This window comes from Triplophysa dalaica, chromosome 16, assembly GCF_015846415.1.
Source record: "Triplophysa dalaica isolate WHDGS20190420 chromosome 16, ASM1584641v1, whole genome shotgun sequence".
Lineage (NCBI taxonomy): Eukaryota > Metazoa > Chordata > Actinopteri > Cypriniformes > Nemacheilidae > Triplophysa > Triplophysa dalaica.
Window position 1 is genome coordinate 4,915,966 of NC_079557.1, and position 20,497 is coordinate 4,936,462.

General features: G+C 38.5%; 1 protein-coding gene across 1 annotated transcript in view; it reads right to left on the reverse strand.

Moving 5' to 3' along the window:
* Positions 1 to 18,069: 18,069 nt before the first annotated feature.
* Positions 18,070 to 20,497, reverse strand: part of ctnna1 (catenin (cadherin-associated protein), alpha 1) — a 79,516-nt gene continuing 77,088 nt past the window's right edge. Inside the window, exon 18 of the mRNA XM_056768958.1 lies at positions 18,070 to 20,045. Coding sequence (XP_056624936.1) covers positions 19,755 to 20,045 — 291 coding nt within the window. The 3' untranslated portion in view covers positions 18,070 to 19,754. The remainder of the gene's footprint in view (positions 20,046 to 20,497) is intronic.

Here is a 20,497-nt window from a genome sequence, read left to right on the forward strand (position 1 = left end):
TAATAAACAACAAATCAAGCTCAACTCAAAACAAACATACTGTATAGTTACAAATCTACATACAGCACAAGACAAAACAAACATATCATAGCCACGGCAGTGTCCAAAATACGGAAAATAAAGATGATGCCCAGGGAACGGCAACAATCAAAACAGCAGCCACTCAATCCACCCTTGTTCTCTCTTCCTGAGCTGAATGTCCAAGTGGCTTTTTAATATTTTTTCTTCACACCAATTCAGCTGCCAGGAGCTGATTGCAATAATTAGAAAATCTCTCTCATTGGTGAATGAAACAGAATTGGCAACTTCACTTCCTTCATTTCCCGCAGGATACACCCACAGGTCTCTGTAGCATAACAACTAGCAACAAAGGCTATGTTTGGAAAAAGATATTAGCATGCTATTTCTATAGTTTATAGTATGTAGACTGAGAACGAGTGAATTTCAGGCATGCAGAATGATCTTCTACTAAAATGTATAAATTACTCTAGTAGTATAGAATGTATAGTGCACTAAAACACATCTCACTATGCAATGCACCAGGCTTAAAGTGATAGTTCATTTACTCGCCCTAATGTTATTTAAAACTTGTATGACTTTCATTCTTCGTAAGAACACAAAAGAAAATATGTTCAGGAATGTTGGTAACTGAAAACTGTCGGTCCCCATTGATTTGCATTGGTTTTGTGTCCATACAATAGAGGTGAATGGGGACCCACAGTTTTCAGTTACCAACATTCTTGAAAGTATTTTAGTTTGTGTTCTCCGAAGAACGAAAGTCATACAGGATTAAGATGACAAGAGGGTGACTAAATGATGACAGAATTTTCAATTTCCCTTTAAGCTTCTATTCCAGCATTATGAATGAACCGTAAGTGATTGCAGCCTTGATTTTAATCTAATTTTGGGCTATTATTTGATCTGACTGCCAAAATGTATTTTTGCATACTGATTTTGCAAGGCATGATATTCATTTTATTTCCAAGATGATAACAAGACCCCCGAAAATATGAAGAAAGAACAATTATACTACTGTATATGCAACTGTACAGTCCCTCACCTGTACAAACTTGCAACAGTGGTCAACATGCAATGTGGGTGCATTTGCTTTCCAAATGCTTTATGAAAAAAAACAGCATCAAGGGGTGTTGGAGAGTTTAAGAGGCACTCAAGTGTGGTCCCTAGTGAGCAAAGCAAAAGTGACATAAGTGAGAGAAAAGTTCCCAGTTACAGAAGAAGCACATTCTGCCACATCACTTTTTTAAATATTTTAAAAGTCTGCGCGCACTGCCTAAATTATCCCTTTGGCTGCAGTAAATTGGGAGCAGATAACAAGTATAGGATTTTGCGTTTTGGGACTGTTCGAATCAGAGCGGTCAAGCCGAAGCACTCATGATGTCAACGAAGTAACTCAATTTCTGAGTTTTGCATTGCATGCTTCAGAGATGTGGCTATAATTTCTAGCGAAAAATAAATCAAACAAAGACAGGGTATTGCAAAAAGGAAGGATTATAGAGCAAAACATTTCTGCTGAGAACGAAACAAAAGCACATTATGTTTCATGGAGGGTATTGTGTAAACACGGAGCACGAAGAGCATTTTTTAAGAACCGTTCGACGAGTCTTTGTGTTATACAAGCGCACATCTTGTTAAGCAACAGGAGAGGATAACACAAAACCATTTCTCCCATAATACCCTGGGGGACGGTGCTTTTTCACGAGCACCGGATATCAGCACCTACGATGCTCCACTGAATGAACGGAGCAAAACTGGGAAAAATGCATTTGTGGTAGTTCTCAATGAGAGGTTTGTTATCACTAAGATACAGTTGCCATGGTGAAGCTAATTAGCGTAGCTATACCAGGGTGTGACTAAGCACTATTGGTATCCAGTGGGCACCGTTAAGTAACCAGTCAGGAAAGGAAAATAAAAATGAACCTGTTGTTTGTTTATGCAGCTGAACTTGCAGACTGAATTTTAAATATATCCCGGTTCGGAGACCAGAACAGACAGCTTTCATGCTTTTCTGTTTCGCCGTACAGAAATGCAGATCGGATGATATACAAAATCTGTGCGGTTGGGGATCAGCTCGGAATAAGAATTTTTAGCCCTAAGTCTAGTTTGAGTTTCTCGCTGTGTGCGTTTATAGAGTTTACAGTCTTTGTCGCACATTTGATGTTATTTGTGTGAAAAACAACAAGTATTCATTTCATCCCCGAAACGTTTTAGCGATATAAGCCAGTCTTTTGGTATCCAGTAAATAAGAGATTTAATAGATGTCAGGAAACGCCTGCTGTCGCCAATTTATTTGATCCTAGATTACTTCGACTTTAAAAACACTGTAGTGCTTTGTGGAAAACAAAACATGCAAATCTACTGGATTCTTTCCTGCTTGTATAACCGCTGCCTCGATTTTCCTGTAGCACGGGCTGGTAGAGCGTGACGCCGGAGACGTCAGAATCATGGGTCTGATTCCCAGGGACCAAGCAAGCAGATAAAACGTCTTTGTTGAACGCACTGTAAGTCACTTTGGATAAAAGCATCTGCCAAATATGTAAATGTCGCTCTGTTTATAATTATCAATGCTTTTGTTTACTTAAGTGCTGCATGCTTAAAAACCCCAATAATAGTCTTGGAGCAACAAATACACATCCCCGTATAAGTCTTCGAGATTCCACTTCTGGCAACCACCGATGTATCAATGTCAACTTATTGCTGGCAGAACAAAAAGAGAAAATCTCTGCAAACAAAGGCACGTGGTTATTATTGGACAAACGGCTCTTGCATGACATTGAGATGGAGATAAAAGGAGCTGTAATACAACTGTATTTGATATTTGCAGGGAGATCGTAAATTACTTTTCTCCATCTGAATGCATTTTGACATTCCATTTTAAAAGATAGTGTTATCTAAAGGCAATTATACACAAGCACTAAACAAAAACACAGCAGACCTTATGTTGTACCATCAAAGCAGAACTATTAGAAATGACAGGGGGAAAATAATGAAACGGGCCATTGGTTTCTGCTGTCTGCACGTATAAATGTGATGCCTGGCCTCTAAAACTTGCTGCTTTGGAGTGTGGATGGAACACTGGAGACCGGTTGCCACAATTTTTTGCAGGTCAGTTAGTCAATTTGTTGGCCTAAGGCAAAGTGCAAAACACCAATTAGGAGCAGGAAGGGTCGGGCACACGGCGTGTAAGGCTAGATTAAAGTGCTCGCAGAGTCTGGCCACTGAAGTACACTGTTCGACCCCGACCGCTGAATATATCAAACACTGTGTGCAGATATCACTTCTGCTAGAAATGTCTCTGTTTTCATCATTGGACTCTTTTTTGTTATTTCAGTTGCATGATTCAATGACCTACTTAAGGTGAGATGTCAAATGGTGACATGGTTTGTTTGTTACACAATAATATCAATAATGATACCATAATAAGACTTTGATCATTCCATTCCATTCCATTTTCTACCGCTTATCCGAACTACCTCGGGTTACGGGGAGCCTGCGCCTATCTCAGGAGTCATCGGGCATCAAGGCAGGATACACCCTGGATGGAGTGCCAACCCATCGCAGGGTACACACACTCACTCACTCATTCACGCACTCACACCCTACGGACAATTTTTTCCAGAGATGCCAATCAACCTACCATGCATGTCTTTGGACCAGGGGAGGAAACCGGAGTACCCGGAGGAAACCCCCGAGACACGGGGAGAACATGCAAACTCCACACACACACAAGTCGGAAGCGGGAATCGAACCCCCAACCCTGGAGGTTTGAGGCGAACGTGCTAACCACTAAGCCACCATGCCCCCCATGACTTTGATCATATTTGAGGGAATACATATTAGGTACAGTTCCAGGTACATATCCAACAAACCACTAGGCCAATGTTTTATATATTTTTCTTAGCCGAGTACTTACAATATATCTCAAACTACTTTTAAATCCTGAGAAAATCGCCATTCTAAATAGTGGACCGGGGCCGTTTAGTCGCCTGTCAATGGCGTCATATCCGAGTTACCCTTAGTAACTGACGTAGCCACCTTCGTCACACGGGTGATGCGGAAGAAGATAATATGTATCGTTGGTCCGTCTAGCATTATTGCAAATGATGTGGGTACGTTCAAAATAACTTTTACTATGATTGACTTGAACACTTAAAACTGCGCAGTGTTATCACACCATCAAATCGGACAATTACTGTTACATCTATGACAACAATTTAGTTTTCATCCTTACATTACTCGGGTCTAATTCATTACAACATTTATAAAACTTTATAACTGTACCTCTTCCGCTAACAGATTTCTCGTTCCCGTCTAATTGATTTATCAGCGGTACCATCAGCGGTGGAGTAGAAGACAACACATCCCATCATTCCACCCTTCTACACAGAGTCATCAAGCTACGCAATTGTTGTTGTTTTGATCGTGCACCCTCTAGCGGCGATTTCTACAAACTGTACCTTTAAGGCTTATGTGGAATACACTTAGATTACATCACTTGAATGTACAATTTACTAACATTTACTAACCCCATGTTGTACCAAACCTACCTCAGCCTGAGTGACCATTCATATTCATTGTTGGAAAAAAGAGTCATCAAAATTTCTCAGTGTATGTTCCACCAATTAAATAAAGTCACAGGTTTGAAAATTGGCAATTCATTTAAAGGCGTAGTTCGCACAAAAATCGATGTACTCACCGTCATGTCATTACAAACCTGTATTAATTTTGTTCAAAAGAAGATATTTTGAAGAACGTTGGTAGCCAAACAACACTGACCCTATTGACTTACATTGTATGGACACAGACATTTCTCAAAATATCTTTTTGTGTCATAAGAGTCATATACAGGTTTGAATGACACTATGGTGAATAAATGATGACAGTATTGTTGTTTTATGTAAACTATTCTTTTAAAATGTGTCAAATTACAGAATATCTTATGGGTGCACACCACAAGTAATGTGAGAAGTGTGTGTAATGTGTATAAAAAACCTTCAAGGCTCAATAAATAAATACATCTAACTCTTTGCCTCTATGTGAACTGATCAGTCACTTAGAATCAATAAACAGTATTAGAGATATACGTCTATTTGTCGTCTATCATTTTGCACCATGTACATACATCGATTTTCCACTTTTTGTCGGAATACATACATCTGCAACACATAAAACATGATGGAAAACACTGTTTCTGCACTACTGTGTGGTTAGGTTTGGTTCAAGTTATTTGCTGACATTTCTTCAGGATTATCCTCAACCTTATTTATTATTAAATTTAGCTGTTGACTACTGACAGAAATCTTCATCAGTTTTATTTATATATTTATGGCCCTTTTGATCTCTGTTGCTAGATAAGCGTGTCGGACATTAGCCAACAAGCATGAGAACCAGGAAGTTAAATAAGAACATGTTGTGATATTTGTGAAATATTACAAGAAGTTTGGCTGACGGTCAAGAACATAACAAGAGCAGAAATATATTGAAGTTAGAGGGGAATTGAGTACCTATGTCTCATGCAATAAACAACACAAAGCTACCGAATAGCTTTTGAAAACATCTTCAAAAGATGTTTTCTTCAAAAGAAAGACATCTTTGGAAGAAAACATCTTCAAAAGATAAAAGATTGTCATATACACAAATTATATGTTTTTATCCTTGGTGATTTTTAATAACTTACAGTACATGCTTAAAGAGAATGCATTCAAATTTAATAATTTAAAATAAACAGGAGAGTTAATGACGACAGAATTGTAATTTTAGGTGAACTATTCCTTTAGGGCTGCACTATTTCATTTATTTACCTGGTTTTAGACTAAAACTTGACAAAAAAAGTGCTATTACTTACATAGGATAGTCAACGAGTACTCCAGGACTGTTGACAAGTAAGCAATACACAACAAAGATACTACAAAATATAGCTTGAGAAAACATCCTGAAAAGAATAAAAAAACTCAAAAAACTTTTATTATGCTTTTCTGTTATTTAAAACTCAACAGTATTTGTTCTTGTTCACTATTATTATAGAAAAGAGTAGGGCTGTCAAACGATTAAACGTGATTAAAAGTTTGTGTTTACATCCTGTATGCGTACTGTGCATATTCATTTAGTTTTTATAAAAACATACAGATGCATGCTTATATATAAGAAAAATATGAATACAAAAATGAATTAAGATTTACATATAATTTAAACTATTGGTAAATACATATATTATATTTCCTAAATATGTATCCATATATGTGTTTGTTTTGTGTTTATAAATACTAAAAATTCATATGCACAGTACACAGACAAATATTATGTAAACATAAACTTTTATTCTGGATGCGATTCATCGTTCGACAGCACTATAAAAGAGTATATCATTCAGTAATAATAAACAATTACAGAATTTTAAGTTTTAGGTCGACTATTTCTTTAAGAGACCCAGAGTTTTCTGTCTGCAGTATTATATATTATAGGGGATAGTGTGTAATATAGGGTAGATGATTTATGGTACACTTATACATCACACCCTGGCTAAGATTAGAGTGATTAGCAGCCAGACCTCCAGTACTGAAGAAATGTGTTTTCTCACAGGGCAGCTCTGATACGAGTCAGGCACGTTTAGGCTTTATCTGAAGTTATTTACTGCTGTCAGCCGCCTTGACGTGCAGTGAAATGAATGAAAGATTGCTCGAGTTTGAGTTGCTTCAGGCCCGACAGTCGATTTCTGACAATGAAAGAAGAAAATGCAAAGGAATGGAATAAAAACACCATTTTATCTAAAACTGCAGTGAGAAGGACATCGTTGACTGAAGAACTTTTTCGAAAATCGTTCTCTCGAGATGAACAGCTACACAAAATCAAACAATAAAAAAATCCCTAATAAACTTCAGAATATCACGAGCGAAAAAAATAAATACCATATGAATGTCAGAACACGGGAGTTCAGGAATTGATTATGAAGAGCAAACAGAAAGATAAGCCGGGGTTGAGATGGGTTGTCAAAGATATATTTGTAGATACATTCTTCTATATTTGCCTCTCTGTAAGATTGAACATATAAGAATTAAAAGTAGCTGTTTAAATCTAATACGATGTGCATTAAACCTCCTCATCCAAATAACCACAATTATCCACAGAGCAACAGGAAATTCAACTAGCTGCTCACCAATTTTAAAACGATCTCTTACTTCATTAAACTTTGCACTTTGGTATTTTCTGGAAGCTGAGCACAGTGTTTACTTGTTGCTTGCCTACGCACTTTCCCACTTGCATGACGCATATTGATTTTGTTTACAAATCTCTGTTTTCTCTCATTTTTACGTTAAAACCATTCATGCTCACAAGCCTTTGAATGCAGATACGGCTTCGAATAATATATGTTTTTTTCAAACTCTTTGAATAAATTGTTTAATAAATAATTGAACGTCATGGCTAAATTGAGCAAATCTTTATCTACTGGATTTGTGGTTTACTATAAAACATCTGCATATACAACAGTAAACAGCATTGAAGACCTACAGTATGTATACATTCTCAGAGTAACCCAGAGAAAAAACATATCTGCTCGCTCCTTTTTATGCCCTGATGGGGCTTTGTGCCCTTCATGAAATATACTGTCTAACAATCAGGGTGATTTAATGGCCCCAGGAAGGACATTATTACAGAGCAGACAAAATCAATACAGCAGAAAATCTGGCAACTTTTTTTCTTTCCCTCTACTTCAGGATCAGGTCGGGTGAAAATTTTCCCAGCATGCAGTAGCGCCAGCGTTCAATGAGGTACCACAGAACAGAAGGGTGGATAACCCTGAAGACAACGGGCAGGTTCATGCTTTCATCATGCTCACAATTAGACATCACTTTCAATTAGGTGCTGCAACATCTCATTATAATGAAAAACTGATTCGCTCAGCAGATTTAAGCCCTGCAAACCTTATTTGCTTTATGCCGCTGTCCATCGATTCCAGTCAGTCAGACTTTTCATGAAGCCTGATATAGACTGACCATAAATATAAAAAAATATACACAATTTATAATTATTATTCTAATATTCTTCTTTGGTGTGAACTTCATGTAAAAATGTATTTTGTGAAATAACTTGTCCAATGCGGGACTAAATTAAAAAGAATTCCACTATTTTCAGCATTTTCCAGATTCTGGAAAGGGGTTTGTTAACTTTTTACTTTAATATAAAGCAATGCTTATAGATAAACTACAGTCGAGCTGCAATTTTAAAATAAGATTATATAAGACATTAATAAAAAAGTAGCTAACAATGCTGAATCTATTCAATTCATAATATGTATGTCAGTCAGATGATGTAAGTCTTTTGCTATCAAAACAGTATTGTGGCACAAAAAGGGCTCTGACAGTAAACGGGTTTAACTTAATCCCTGTCCAGGAAACCGCCCCTCAATGTTTTAAAAAGTACGTTGAAACAACATGTAAAGCCAATTTGATTCCAGTCTAACTGTAATTTTTTTCCTAATTTAATTTTATGTTAAAATCAAGTTTTATTTTTCACTGTTAGACATTCAGTTTTCCTATTAATTCAGATACAGAACATTAAACCTTGATTGTCTATTATGTTACATATACAGCAAAAATAATTATTGACATTTTTGAAAAAATACTCCCCCTTTGTAAACCAATATTGTATAAGTTTACACTCCTACTGTAAAAGCTATTTTATATTTAAAACAGCGGATCTACTGTAACACTACTGACGAAATGTACCTGCAGTAAATTAAAACGTTAACTCTATTGCTTTCAATATTGATATGCAACCTGACCAACTGCTATTCAGTAATGATCCTGCATCAGTCACATTTTCTGCCTGATGAAATGTGTAGGCCAAGACACATCACACAAGCTCTTTATTTCTCAATTACACACAAGCACACACACATGTAGAACTCTGAAGGGCACTCATTGTGTTATTTCATTTCTTCTTTGCAGGCTCTCGGCTCATTAAAAATTGAAATACACGCACAATTTGTAAAAGACGTAGCCTGGAAACCAAATTGGACACCTTCAGTCCTTTTAATATAAGCCTGATGAGTAACGACTCGAAGGCAATTTAGCGCCACACAGCTAGAAATCCTCGAAGACAAAACAAGCGTAAACATTTTCTGCGGTACACGAAGGCGAGCGCCACATCACCACCGGATAGTTTTCACATCTGAGGCCAGAATGAGAACTTTGTGATGAATATAACTATGCTAATGCATCTAATCTTTATGGACTTTTTATTAGGCTGTAACTCTTGGGCCTTGATACATGTTTAATATCCTCATACACAGACCACAAGAGACCTGCGGTTTACTCTGAAAAATAGCATACTAATGAATGGTGGATTCAAAATGCATTCCAAACAGCGCCGGAGAGAGCGAGGCTTTTAAATCCGTTGATATGGAAACCTTCCGAGAAAGCCGTCGGTGACTCTCGCAAATCTCAGGATGATTTGCATGCGGTGACAGGATTTGTAGCCTTCCGTTTGGGTGCTGTCACTTTCCGACTGCTCCATGCTGACATGCCAGGTGTCTGTCGCTCGCGCACCTACAGGCCAGGGTGAGAGGTGCTCGCGGAAACCCGGTTTCCATCAGACACACGCGCATGGACACACGTCCAGACGGTGACATGCTGTGAGCTGAATCTCTGGCCACAAATCACAAAAGTGCTTTGGAAATCATGGCCGGCCTTTCCCATCAAAAACAGCAATAAAAATAAACACTCTTGCAATGGAAAACATTCCGAGCGCATATGTAAAGCGCTGACAGGCGAGTACATTACATGACTGTAGTGTAATCCCTAATGTTGCTGTGGGTATGGAATGAAGATGGAGGGAAATGGGAAGCAGAAATGGAGCGTTAAAGGATATGGAGCTTCAGGCCTGATTAAAGAACAGAAGGATTATTCATCTCTTCTCTTTTATGCTTCAGAGTGAACAGCAGGGTATAATGATTTGCTCATATTTCAGCCTCTTCAAGGAATGCTAATAAACTTGAACGTTTTGAATCTGAACATCGCTCTGTATATTTTAAGGTTAATGTATTCCGGGAGCTGAGCAAGGAACATGAAAATCACGATGGTTCTCGTGGGAAGTGCGAGCCATGAGGATAAAATAACATTCTTTTCTTTGATTTTGTTTGCGCGTACTGTTACAGTGTATCTACACATAATTTCTGTCCGGATATTAAGATCTATGCTGACCGTAGATGAGTCCTTATTCGGCTTGAGATCAAAAAAACTATTGAGCAAGTCACAGGGACCTCACAGAGAGCTACAGTAACACAGATGGACGCAGGCAGCGCACAGACTTAGATAGCATGTCTGTAGAATCGTCTGGCTGTTCAATTATTCTCTCAGCTGTCAACGGGATCTAATTGCAAAAGCAGGATAAACATTGAGCAATTTAGCACTTAAAACAAAAACAGGTAAGAAGACGACAAGAAAATAGATACAAATGAAACCTTCCAAGCAAGGGTCCTGAGCCAAGAAATTCGTTGGTGGCCATCAGCGGTGCACGGCAGGAGAGAGAGAAGAATGCTGTTCTACATAGTAGCATACTTGAAGTGCTCTCTATGCAAAGAAAGATTATTAGGAAAAGCATCATATTAAAACTAGGACATTTACAACCACAACTTGCCATGAAAATATGACTAAAATATGACTAGCGAAGTTATAAAAATACCTCATGTCAAAGGGTAAACAAAGTTTTAATTGTTCTTAAATAAATATAAACAAAGGAATAGAGCCACTGACAAACTTGCACAGCTACGATTCTGAATTTTTTTGTAAGTTTGTCAGTTACACGATTGTCAGTAAACAAAGTTACACATAACGTACATTTTGTTTACAAGATTCTTATCGGAAAGTATTGCACACACCATGCATGACTAAAATTAGGCTAAAGCATGTTTAATGAAAGACAATAAATTAACTGAAAGCTATTAAAGGTGCAGTTTATAGAAAACCGCCGCTAGAGGGCGCACGACCAAAACAACAACAATGCCGTAGCTTTATGACGCTGTAAAGGAGCGTGGAATGATGGGATCTGTTGTCTTCAACTCCACCGCTGATGGCCATCAATCAGACGAGAACGACAAATCATGATAGCAGATGAGGTAAAGTTTTATAATTGTAGCGAATACTTGTGGTCCATAAATAAGATAGTGGCTCGCTAGACGCTAGACACTCCTTCCGCATTTGTCCACAACACTGTTGTCATGTGGTTTCTACGTCAGTAAAGACGGTAACGGAAAGAACGCGGAAATGACGCCATTGAAAGGCGACTGCGCAGCCCCGTGTCACTGTTTAGAATGCCGATTTTCTCACGATTTACAAGTAGTTGGAAACATTTGAGATATTGTAAGTACTCAGCTTAACAAAATATATGACACATGCTTAGTGGTTTTGGGATATTTTACTGTACAGGTGTTACAAACTGCACCTTTAAAGGAAACTAAACTGCATAAAAATATCAATCACACACTAAGCCAATCTATGTATGACAGGTATGTAATGTAAGCTACATAGAGTATGAGTTTGACGCATTTATATCTATGGTTTGACGGACGTTTGTTTTTAGATATTGAAATCGCATTGAAGGCACAGACAACATGTTTACGTTAAACACTTACATTTGTACACTTACAGCTGGCATATTGTAGAAATGCAATTGTAAAGCGTACATCATGTCATACCGGCTTCAAGTGTGTGTTCTGAAGAACCTCGGACATGTGTATCCATGATCCAAAGCACCAACACTCACGAAGCATTGAATGAAGCAAGCAGCATGACAAGATAGTCGAGACTCCACCAGCAGCGATCAACCCGGGAAAGCGTTTAAGCAGCCATCACCCACATCGACTGGGACAGCAAATGGCTGATTTACAGATCAAGCCACACAATTTTTTTTTATTTGGATGACTTCGTACTATTTTGTATTTATTTATTTAAAGAATAGTTCCGTCCTTACGGTTAGTTCAGCAGCAATCGAAGCTGTTAGACCGTGTTCCAAGTCAGATTTAGTATACTCGGAAATAAAGAGTATAATATAATTGTATTGGTTATTTCATCATATATTATGCAATCATATATTTTTTACTTAAAGTCCCAGTGAAATTCAAAATGACAATGCCTATATTTTCATGGAATATTGCCGTGTTTATTGTAAATAGTTTATCAATGTGGTTCAGTCTCTTTTTAAAATTTGTGTGCCCTCATAATCTTTATTTAAAATCTTAAAATGCACTTCCGTCCAGTAAGGACTGTCCTAAAATATCGTAAATTACACGGTTTGGGCGGAGCATCCATTTACTCCTCCCCTTCAACTGTCAGTCTGCCGCCTGTTCCATTTCAAAACGCAACGGCTGTTGTTTTATACATCCAATCAAATCGCAGAGAAGACGAAAGCCACACCCACTATTTTTCTCATTAGAAATTCCATTTCACTCGGAAGAAAAAAAAAATCACTCGGAAATGCGGCAAAAAACGGGATTAAAAAAGATCACAATTTACGGGGGACTTTAAGAGCGACGTTCCAGATGTCACTTGCGGTTTGCAGGTGGGGGAAATATCGAACCGTGTGAAGTTCATTTGGGGGTCCACTATGTGTAATGTATAAAACACTTTTTAATATATTTGTATATACTTTTATATAAAAGTGGAACTTTTTTACCCTGTGGGGTTTAAAGGACATTTCAGTTCAGGCAAACAGGCGCGTGGGTGTTAAGACTCGTCCACAAAACAAGCATGAAAGAATATCACTTACTGAAGTTTTGTAGCTGCTGCATCCAAAGACAACATGCATGAGTCAGTGGTAGGTCTGGGCCTCATATCTACAAAAAAAACCCGAAAGACTTTGCAAACATTTGTATTTAACTTGACAAAATAACACATCCAGCTCTGTATCTCAGTAGGAATAGGAAATTCATATGATAAACACAACTGATTTACAGATGGGGAGCTGTGCACTCTGGTGTATTATATTCCGTACAATGAAAAATGTTTGAGGAGAGATCACAGGAATGATGGAAGTGTTTTCATTTTATTTGGAGGAGAGTAGAGAGAGGGCAGGAAATGGTAGAAGTAAAAGTGTCAAGGGCTTAAGGAAATGTTGCAAGCAAGACTTAACCTATAGGAGCACCACAGCGCAATGGCAGTACGTGGTTCTACGACAAATGCATTTTTAATTATAGACAGAATTAATTTAATCAGCAAATGTATTCATATTTATTAAAGCATTTTGCAAGGCATTACTGTTTAAATATTCTGGTTAAGGTTTGTTCCGATCTGCTTTCCTTAAATATTAAAGATATTTAATTAATTTATCCCGCACTGCCATACAGAGTCCATTTGTAGAGATCATTTTAGTTTTGTTAGAATGTATAGAAATGTACAAATTTCCCTTACTACATAAAACACTGTTGTTTTCTGCACGCAATTACAGGATTTACGCATTATAATGTTATGCATATGGAATATTTTTTTCACGCTTCATATTAAACTAGTAATTTTAACACCTTACACAACTCAAAATGACATTATAAAATTAACTAAAAAGTTTTTTCATTGAGAAAATTCTATTAAAAATATTCTATTGATGGTCCTGTCTGTATAGCCCTGACACGGAAAGCATAATATACAAGTATGCATGTAAATGACACTCCTTCCACTTATCTTTAAAGGCTTCAACATGAGCTCTGCAGATCAGATGTCCCCTCCCACCTGCCATAAAACATCAACCTGCAAACAGGCGATGTAGATACAATAGCTGTTGAACTGATTTTGAGGATATACCTCACCATTGGGCTTGACCTCCATTACCCACAGCCTGAAGAACTTAAATCACCCAGCCAGTACTGTATGTAGCAGACACTTGGCAGAGAAACAACGTGCAATAAGGTTTATTTTCTGTTAAAAAGGAGAGATAAATGTTTATTGTCGAGGCACTCAGCGGTGAGCTCAGTGCAGTGTGAAACACATGCGTGTGTTGACACCGTAGTTAAGTTAAAGATCTGGGGTTGTAACCTCAAGGCAGTGTAGTCAGGCCACTTTTTTTAATCTTGCCGAGTAAAATTGTATTCTATGGTCAGACACCTCGTCATCACCAACCCTTGCATTCTTCATTGTGATTTCATATGAAATATCCGTAAAAATTACATGAGGACACATCTAATGCAGAGAGCAGTTAAGGCTGCTATTGGGCTATTTTCTCATTCTTTTGTACTCCGCAACTAAAGCATACAAATAAGTAGGTTGAGATTATGAGAAAACGGCAAAGTAATGAATGGCCTCTTGGGTTTACGTATTTTTTAGGTTCTTTAGTTCATTCTAGTGACGTTATAAATTTCTCTGAATTCTAGGATGTTGGTTTATAAATTAATCTGCGCTCTGTATTTCTACACAAGATTGCTCACAGCTTCAGTTCCTGAAAATCAATGGACATTCGGATGAGCTCCAGCTGAAGTGCTGCCAGTTCATTTAGCTCAGAGTCATGAAATAGCTAACTTTCTTACCACACATTCTTGAGTCTGCCTCATGCATTATTTTGATCTAACATTGGTTCCTCACAGATGTATTGATGTAAAATATATGTAATCCAGAATCCAACTAAATGTCATTTGAATTCAAAATTAAGTTTGCCAACGCAACTTTCCGCTACTATGCTATAGGATCTGGTTGGTCAATGCCAAGATCTGCATCAAAGAATCCCACCCCCAAATCTCCCAAAAGTCCCCATTCAATGTAGACCCTTTCCAAGTCTGATCATTTACAAAGGAATGGCCTACCTGTCTTCAGCAAGTCAAACAAATTAAAGGATCATTCAAGTCTACAGGTTTTGAAAATCCCAAACATCCTCCACTAAAAAAAATGAAATCCTAATCCACAGATTTACAGGATCGCATGCCATATCCACGGCAGTGCCACACCGAGAGCCTGTTTCTGATTGGCTACTCTTGCAGAAAAGAATTTAAGGTACATCTGATAGTATGGATTATACATTGTTTATAGCAAAATCCATTTTATGGAAAGGGATCGGATATAAAAAGCAACACAAACACACGGCTGGCTTGCTTAGACATTGCAAAATGTTTGTTTTTCCCCAAAGTGTATCGGTAAGAACATTTTGATTGCTATTGCTATGGATGCTGCCTCCCTTAATTTACTGCCACAGTGATTCCAGCATTCATATTACAGCAATGTGAGTAAGAACAGAAAAGGAAGCTCTTCAGAAAAAATTGTGTTGCTGTAAGTAAATGGGTCTGACTCAGCCCATCCATTGGCAGAGCTCCAGTTAAATCTTACATTTCAGAAATAGAATATAACAAGGCGAGGAATTTCAAGCGAGCCATTTTATTTGGGACTTATTAAAGCAAAGGCTCTGTTGCGGTTTCCAATTAAAGGCAGATCTTTTACTGTGTTCCCCTTCCCGTCAAGGCTCTTCATGTCCAAGAGTCGAGTCTTTTCATGGCGTTGTGAAGTGTGCTTGCGAGTTGTTCAAAAGATGGATGTTACCAAGCACAAGTACCCAACAAAACCTTCCAGCCGTCTATTTAAGTAGACTTAATGCCAAGAGATTTAGGTGTGACACTGGATTTAAATTCGCTGCCTGTCTCTGAAGGGTAATAGCGGTCCGGCGTTTCCTTTCATGGGCGTCAAGCCTGAGAATCATTTGTTGCCAAATAAGAGGAAGGCGTGAGAATACTCTCTCAATTGATTGAACTGTCAAAAAACACGTTTTCACATTTCAACCAATCATGTCATGGCAATTTAAGGCCCGATCGTACTGGACAGCGAATCCTGGGAGAGAAAATGCCAGAGGCGAGGTGATGTCAAGTTAAAATTTCCCTCCTAAAATTATTTGTATTCCCCCCCAAGCGATCAGGCTGTTTGGCATTGTCCGTAGTCTGGCAGAAAAGTGAGCCCGCTGAGAGATAAAAATAAGCTCAGACATGAGAGCCTCATCAGAGAGAGAGAGACGCTTCATCCCAAAAAAACTCACCTGTCAGAAATAACCTCCACCACCCAGCAGCAGGCACGTTGACCTTAGATAGATTTCCAAATGAAGCACCTGAGGTAAAACCGGGCAGGTTTTCTGCATCAATTGGCATGACTGAAAAACCCAGATGACCTTCCGCACAGGAAGGAGATATTTGAGGGAGCCGTTATTTGGAAGACTGGAAATCAGGAGTTCAGCTCAATCACTGCAGAAGAGCCTTGACAGATGCGGCGAATTTAATGAAACTCAGACATAAAAAAACTCCAATTCATTGGCAGCCAAAGCTTGACAGAATGTTGACAGCAAGCGTGTGGGCTTAACTACTGAAAGGTGTTAAGAACAAATCGGAAGTCAATTTCCTGAAGTTTACTTTGTGCTTCTTGAACAATTAGCAGCTACATCTCGAGACAAACTGTGACTAACAAGTTTCTCCTGACAATCGTCTCAGAGTTCAGACAGAATTTGGTTTTGTGTTTTTTTTCAGTTTCACCAGCCAGACCCGTGTGTAAATGCACCTCATCTCAGCGGTAAACCTGTCCAACTCACTTCCCTCAGCGCGCCACATTTTCTATCTGAAAACCGTAATGTCTGGAGGGAAAGGTCAAGCACAGACAGTATGAGTAATGCGAGAGAAACGGGGAGAGAGAGAACACCATTCTCCATCCAAAAGTCTGTTGAGGTGCACTGTGTATAGCTGCAAAGAACATATTTTTTTCAGGAATGTGTTGTAGGGTCTTTTCACACTTTAGTCACTTCATTGCCAGGCAAATGGGTATGCAAACTCCGTTAACACAATATTAAATAAAATGTTGTCGTTTTTTGACTGAGATTTACACTACACTTTCTTCTCATCCACAATTGCCCTTGCGTTTCAATTGTGGTGCTTTAAACGTCAGTAGATCTGTAAGTATCCACGTGTAAATATCCCAGATGTACATCTGTAGTTGCGTGAAATGGATTTAATGGCTGAAGTGGCTGATCTCTCTTGTATGCATCAGAATTAAAAAATGCAACATCTGATGCGTCTAACAACTGAGCACCTGGAGTCGAATAACAAAATGAAGAAATGAAGTATTTTTCACTTGCTGGGAGATGCTGAGGGTCTCACAGTTGTCAATTAGGATGAAATATTCCACCAACGTTTAGTCGGGATGTGTTTGATAACCTGAGACTAGCTAGCTGTTTGACAGCATATTTTAGAGCGAGACAAGAGAATGCAAATAGGCGTACTTAAAATAAAGCCAACCTGGTTTTTGATATAGACCACCTTCAGTTGTGATAACAGCTGTCATCAATCTGCTCGAAGCTTTAGCGGACTGTAAAACCTGAGCTTAGCGAGAAATGTGAAACTGTTTCACAATATAGTAGTAAGGTAATCTGGGCAATGGAAGGGGTTTGCCTTGCCCAAGGGTGCCTATAAAGAGTTACGACAGCGATTTTAAATCATTCTTTTTAAAGGTCCAATGTGTAAATGTAAGATCATATATAATTGTCTTCAGAGGTGTATAAAGACCTAACTTAATGAAGCGTTATGTTTTTATTACCTTAGAATGAGCTATTTCTATCTACACACACCACGGGTCACCTTACAACAAATTCACCATGTTTCTACAGTAGCCCTAAATGGACAAACTGCTCTAAAGAGCACGTTTTGTAAATACGTTATCTCTTTTAGCAAAGGAGCGAAAAATTAATCTTAATCCTGTGTCAGCCGGCATAGTACTTTGAAAAATAGGGGTGGAGTGAGCGGTTGGTTGCAATTCGCAAACTCACCGCTAGATGCCGCTAAATCTTATACACTTGGCCTTTAAATGAGGATGGTACTTTACAGAGGACAAACGTAAAAGTAATAATCTGTCATGTGACCAAAATAAGAAGAAGGGATGTAATAAACTGATGTCGATGTCGGAGGACCAATGAGGCAAACGTATAGTTGTGATTTTAGAAAAAGTTTCTATTTTTGCATGTGGCTTTCTCTACCCACTCAAGTTATTTTGTACAAAATATTTTGTTTGCAACAATTAATATTCGGCCAAAAATAAACAAACTGAACAAACATAAAGTTCACTTTTTATTTTAATAAAGGATGCAAAACCGTACAATCAGTAGAATGTACTCCCAAAGCAAACTGAAACACCAACGAAAATAAAAAATACAATTCATAAAGAAAAACCAGCAAATTCATTTTCAGTTAAAGAACAAACAACAATCCCAAACCAGCACTAAAATGGCCATAGCCATGACAATTGAGATGCACTTACATTTTTTTTAAAACATTCCTCAAGTCACTGGTAATCCAACACACCATGGTTTAAAAACGCAAATGCGTTTCAGCTGGAACCGGACTGGAAGTGGCATTCGGCGACTTCAAAGAACCGTCACACATTCATGCATGATAGCAATGCATGATTAAAACTGCACTCAAAAAGCAACACTTTACCACCCACTGTTCTGACTAATGCGAAAAGCATTTTCCCTGTTGATCAGTCAACTCCGAAGCAGCTCATTCGAGGTCATCCCCGTGCGCAGCGAATCAAGCACCGTGCACCATTCACAATTAAGAATTGATTTATCCTATGAGAAACGTTACACAAAGCACCTACTTTATAAAAGCCTAAAGCTCTGGGAAATATTTCTTTATCACGTACTGCAAGAGACGAGCTGATAAACACATTAACTAGCACAGCCTTATGAAGAATATTGATCGCTGTGATTTGGAAGCTCGATTAGGGTGTTGTTCAGGGTAGCTGATCTCATTTATCGTCGGTGGTGCTTGGCAGCAAGCGGATTTCTGGCCAAGTCCATCCACACCCATTTAGCCCAAGAATTCTCCCACTCTTAGAAGCACTCGTCTGAATAAGAGGCGTGTTGATTCATTTAATCAGAGTCTGAGTCACGGAGGATGGAGGAGAGCAGGGGCCTAAGGCCAGACTATTGAATTTAAATACAGGCCTGAAGTTTGAACTCGCTCGGGCTCTCCATCTCACTCGCGTTTAGCGGTGCCCTGCTGAACCTCGAGATTACTAGGGGCATTATTGAGATTGTTTTCTCTCGAGACAACTCTAGTGAGTGAGAAAATATCTATTTTGTGTTCCTCAACTTCTACTTTAGTCCTTTTGTCGCAGTTTGGATTTTTTCCTGATAGAAACAAATAGACATCCACAATATAAACATTTACAAAGTTACAGTTGTTAATCAAAGGGCTAAACAAAAGAAGTTATCAGAAGGTTTATTAGGCACAGCAAATACAATGACTTTGGTCTTAGAACTGACACTAAATATTAAACGTCTGTTGTCTATTAAAGATTCAAACCAAAACACAGAATATTGCAAGTGTTACAGTCAAAGTTTGCATAGGCATAAAGGGGGAAAACCCTAAATCACAGACAGTAACTGGGGCTTAAAGCCCTTAGTGTGAAATATAAAACAGTTCTTGTAAAATACACTTAAAAAATACAACAGTCAAATCTAGCATAGAAATGTGACTTATGCCATAAATTCAAAAGTGTGCTCAGAAAACCCCACGTAAAGATTGAGCAGAATGCATTCATGTGTAAATAATATATCGATTGCTTAACAGATCTTGGTGTACTCGACCGCCTGTGTTTATGGAAAAAAGGCAGGTTGGTGACTAAGGTTCAGGAATGCGTTTAATATATACTCGCTAAATCCGACCGATTGGAATAATCTACATTTTAAGTATAATCTATTATGATCTGGTGAAATGGTATAAGGGTCGCTGCTTAAATACTATCCATTGCTTTGAACTCGCTCAGAGCCTGCACGGGGTTGATGTGCTTCTTCTGAGAGGATCGCTTTACTTTGTTGGTCTGGCCATCATCTTGCTTCTCGCGCTTGACCAGCGGCTTCTTCTCGGGAGCTTTCATCCTCCAAGAGACGCCAGGCATGTTGAGATTCTGCATTCCTAGAGTCTTTTGGTATTTGGTGGATGCCACGTATGAGGCTTTCACGGTGGACACCACAGCATTCATCAGATTCTTGGCTGCCTGGATCAGAGACATGGCGCTGTCAACCTGTAAATAAAAAGAGAAGGGCATTTAGCTGCAGTTCGACATGAAAAATATAACTTAAAGGTCCAGTGAGTCATTTTTTTAATGCACAGAAATGCAATATAACATACATAATTGTCATTAGAGGTGTATTTAAACCTTTAGCTATTATCTTAATACACTGAGGGTCCCCCTACACGGAATTCACCATGTTGTTTCTACAGTAGCCCTAAACGGACAAACTGCTCTACAGAGCTTTTCTTAAATGTGTTATCTCCTTCAGGCAAAGAAGCGAAAACGTGACGACATCTTAGTCCTGTGTCAGCCACCGTAGTGATTCTAAAGGGAGGGGAGGAGTGAGCCGTTGGTTGCAATCACAACCTCACCGCTAGATGCTGCCAAATTTCATACACTGGACCTTTAACATTCACATCCGTATTCACAAAATTGTCAAGCTAAATCCCCAAACGTTGTTT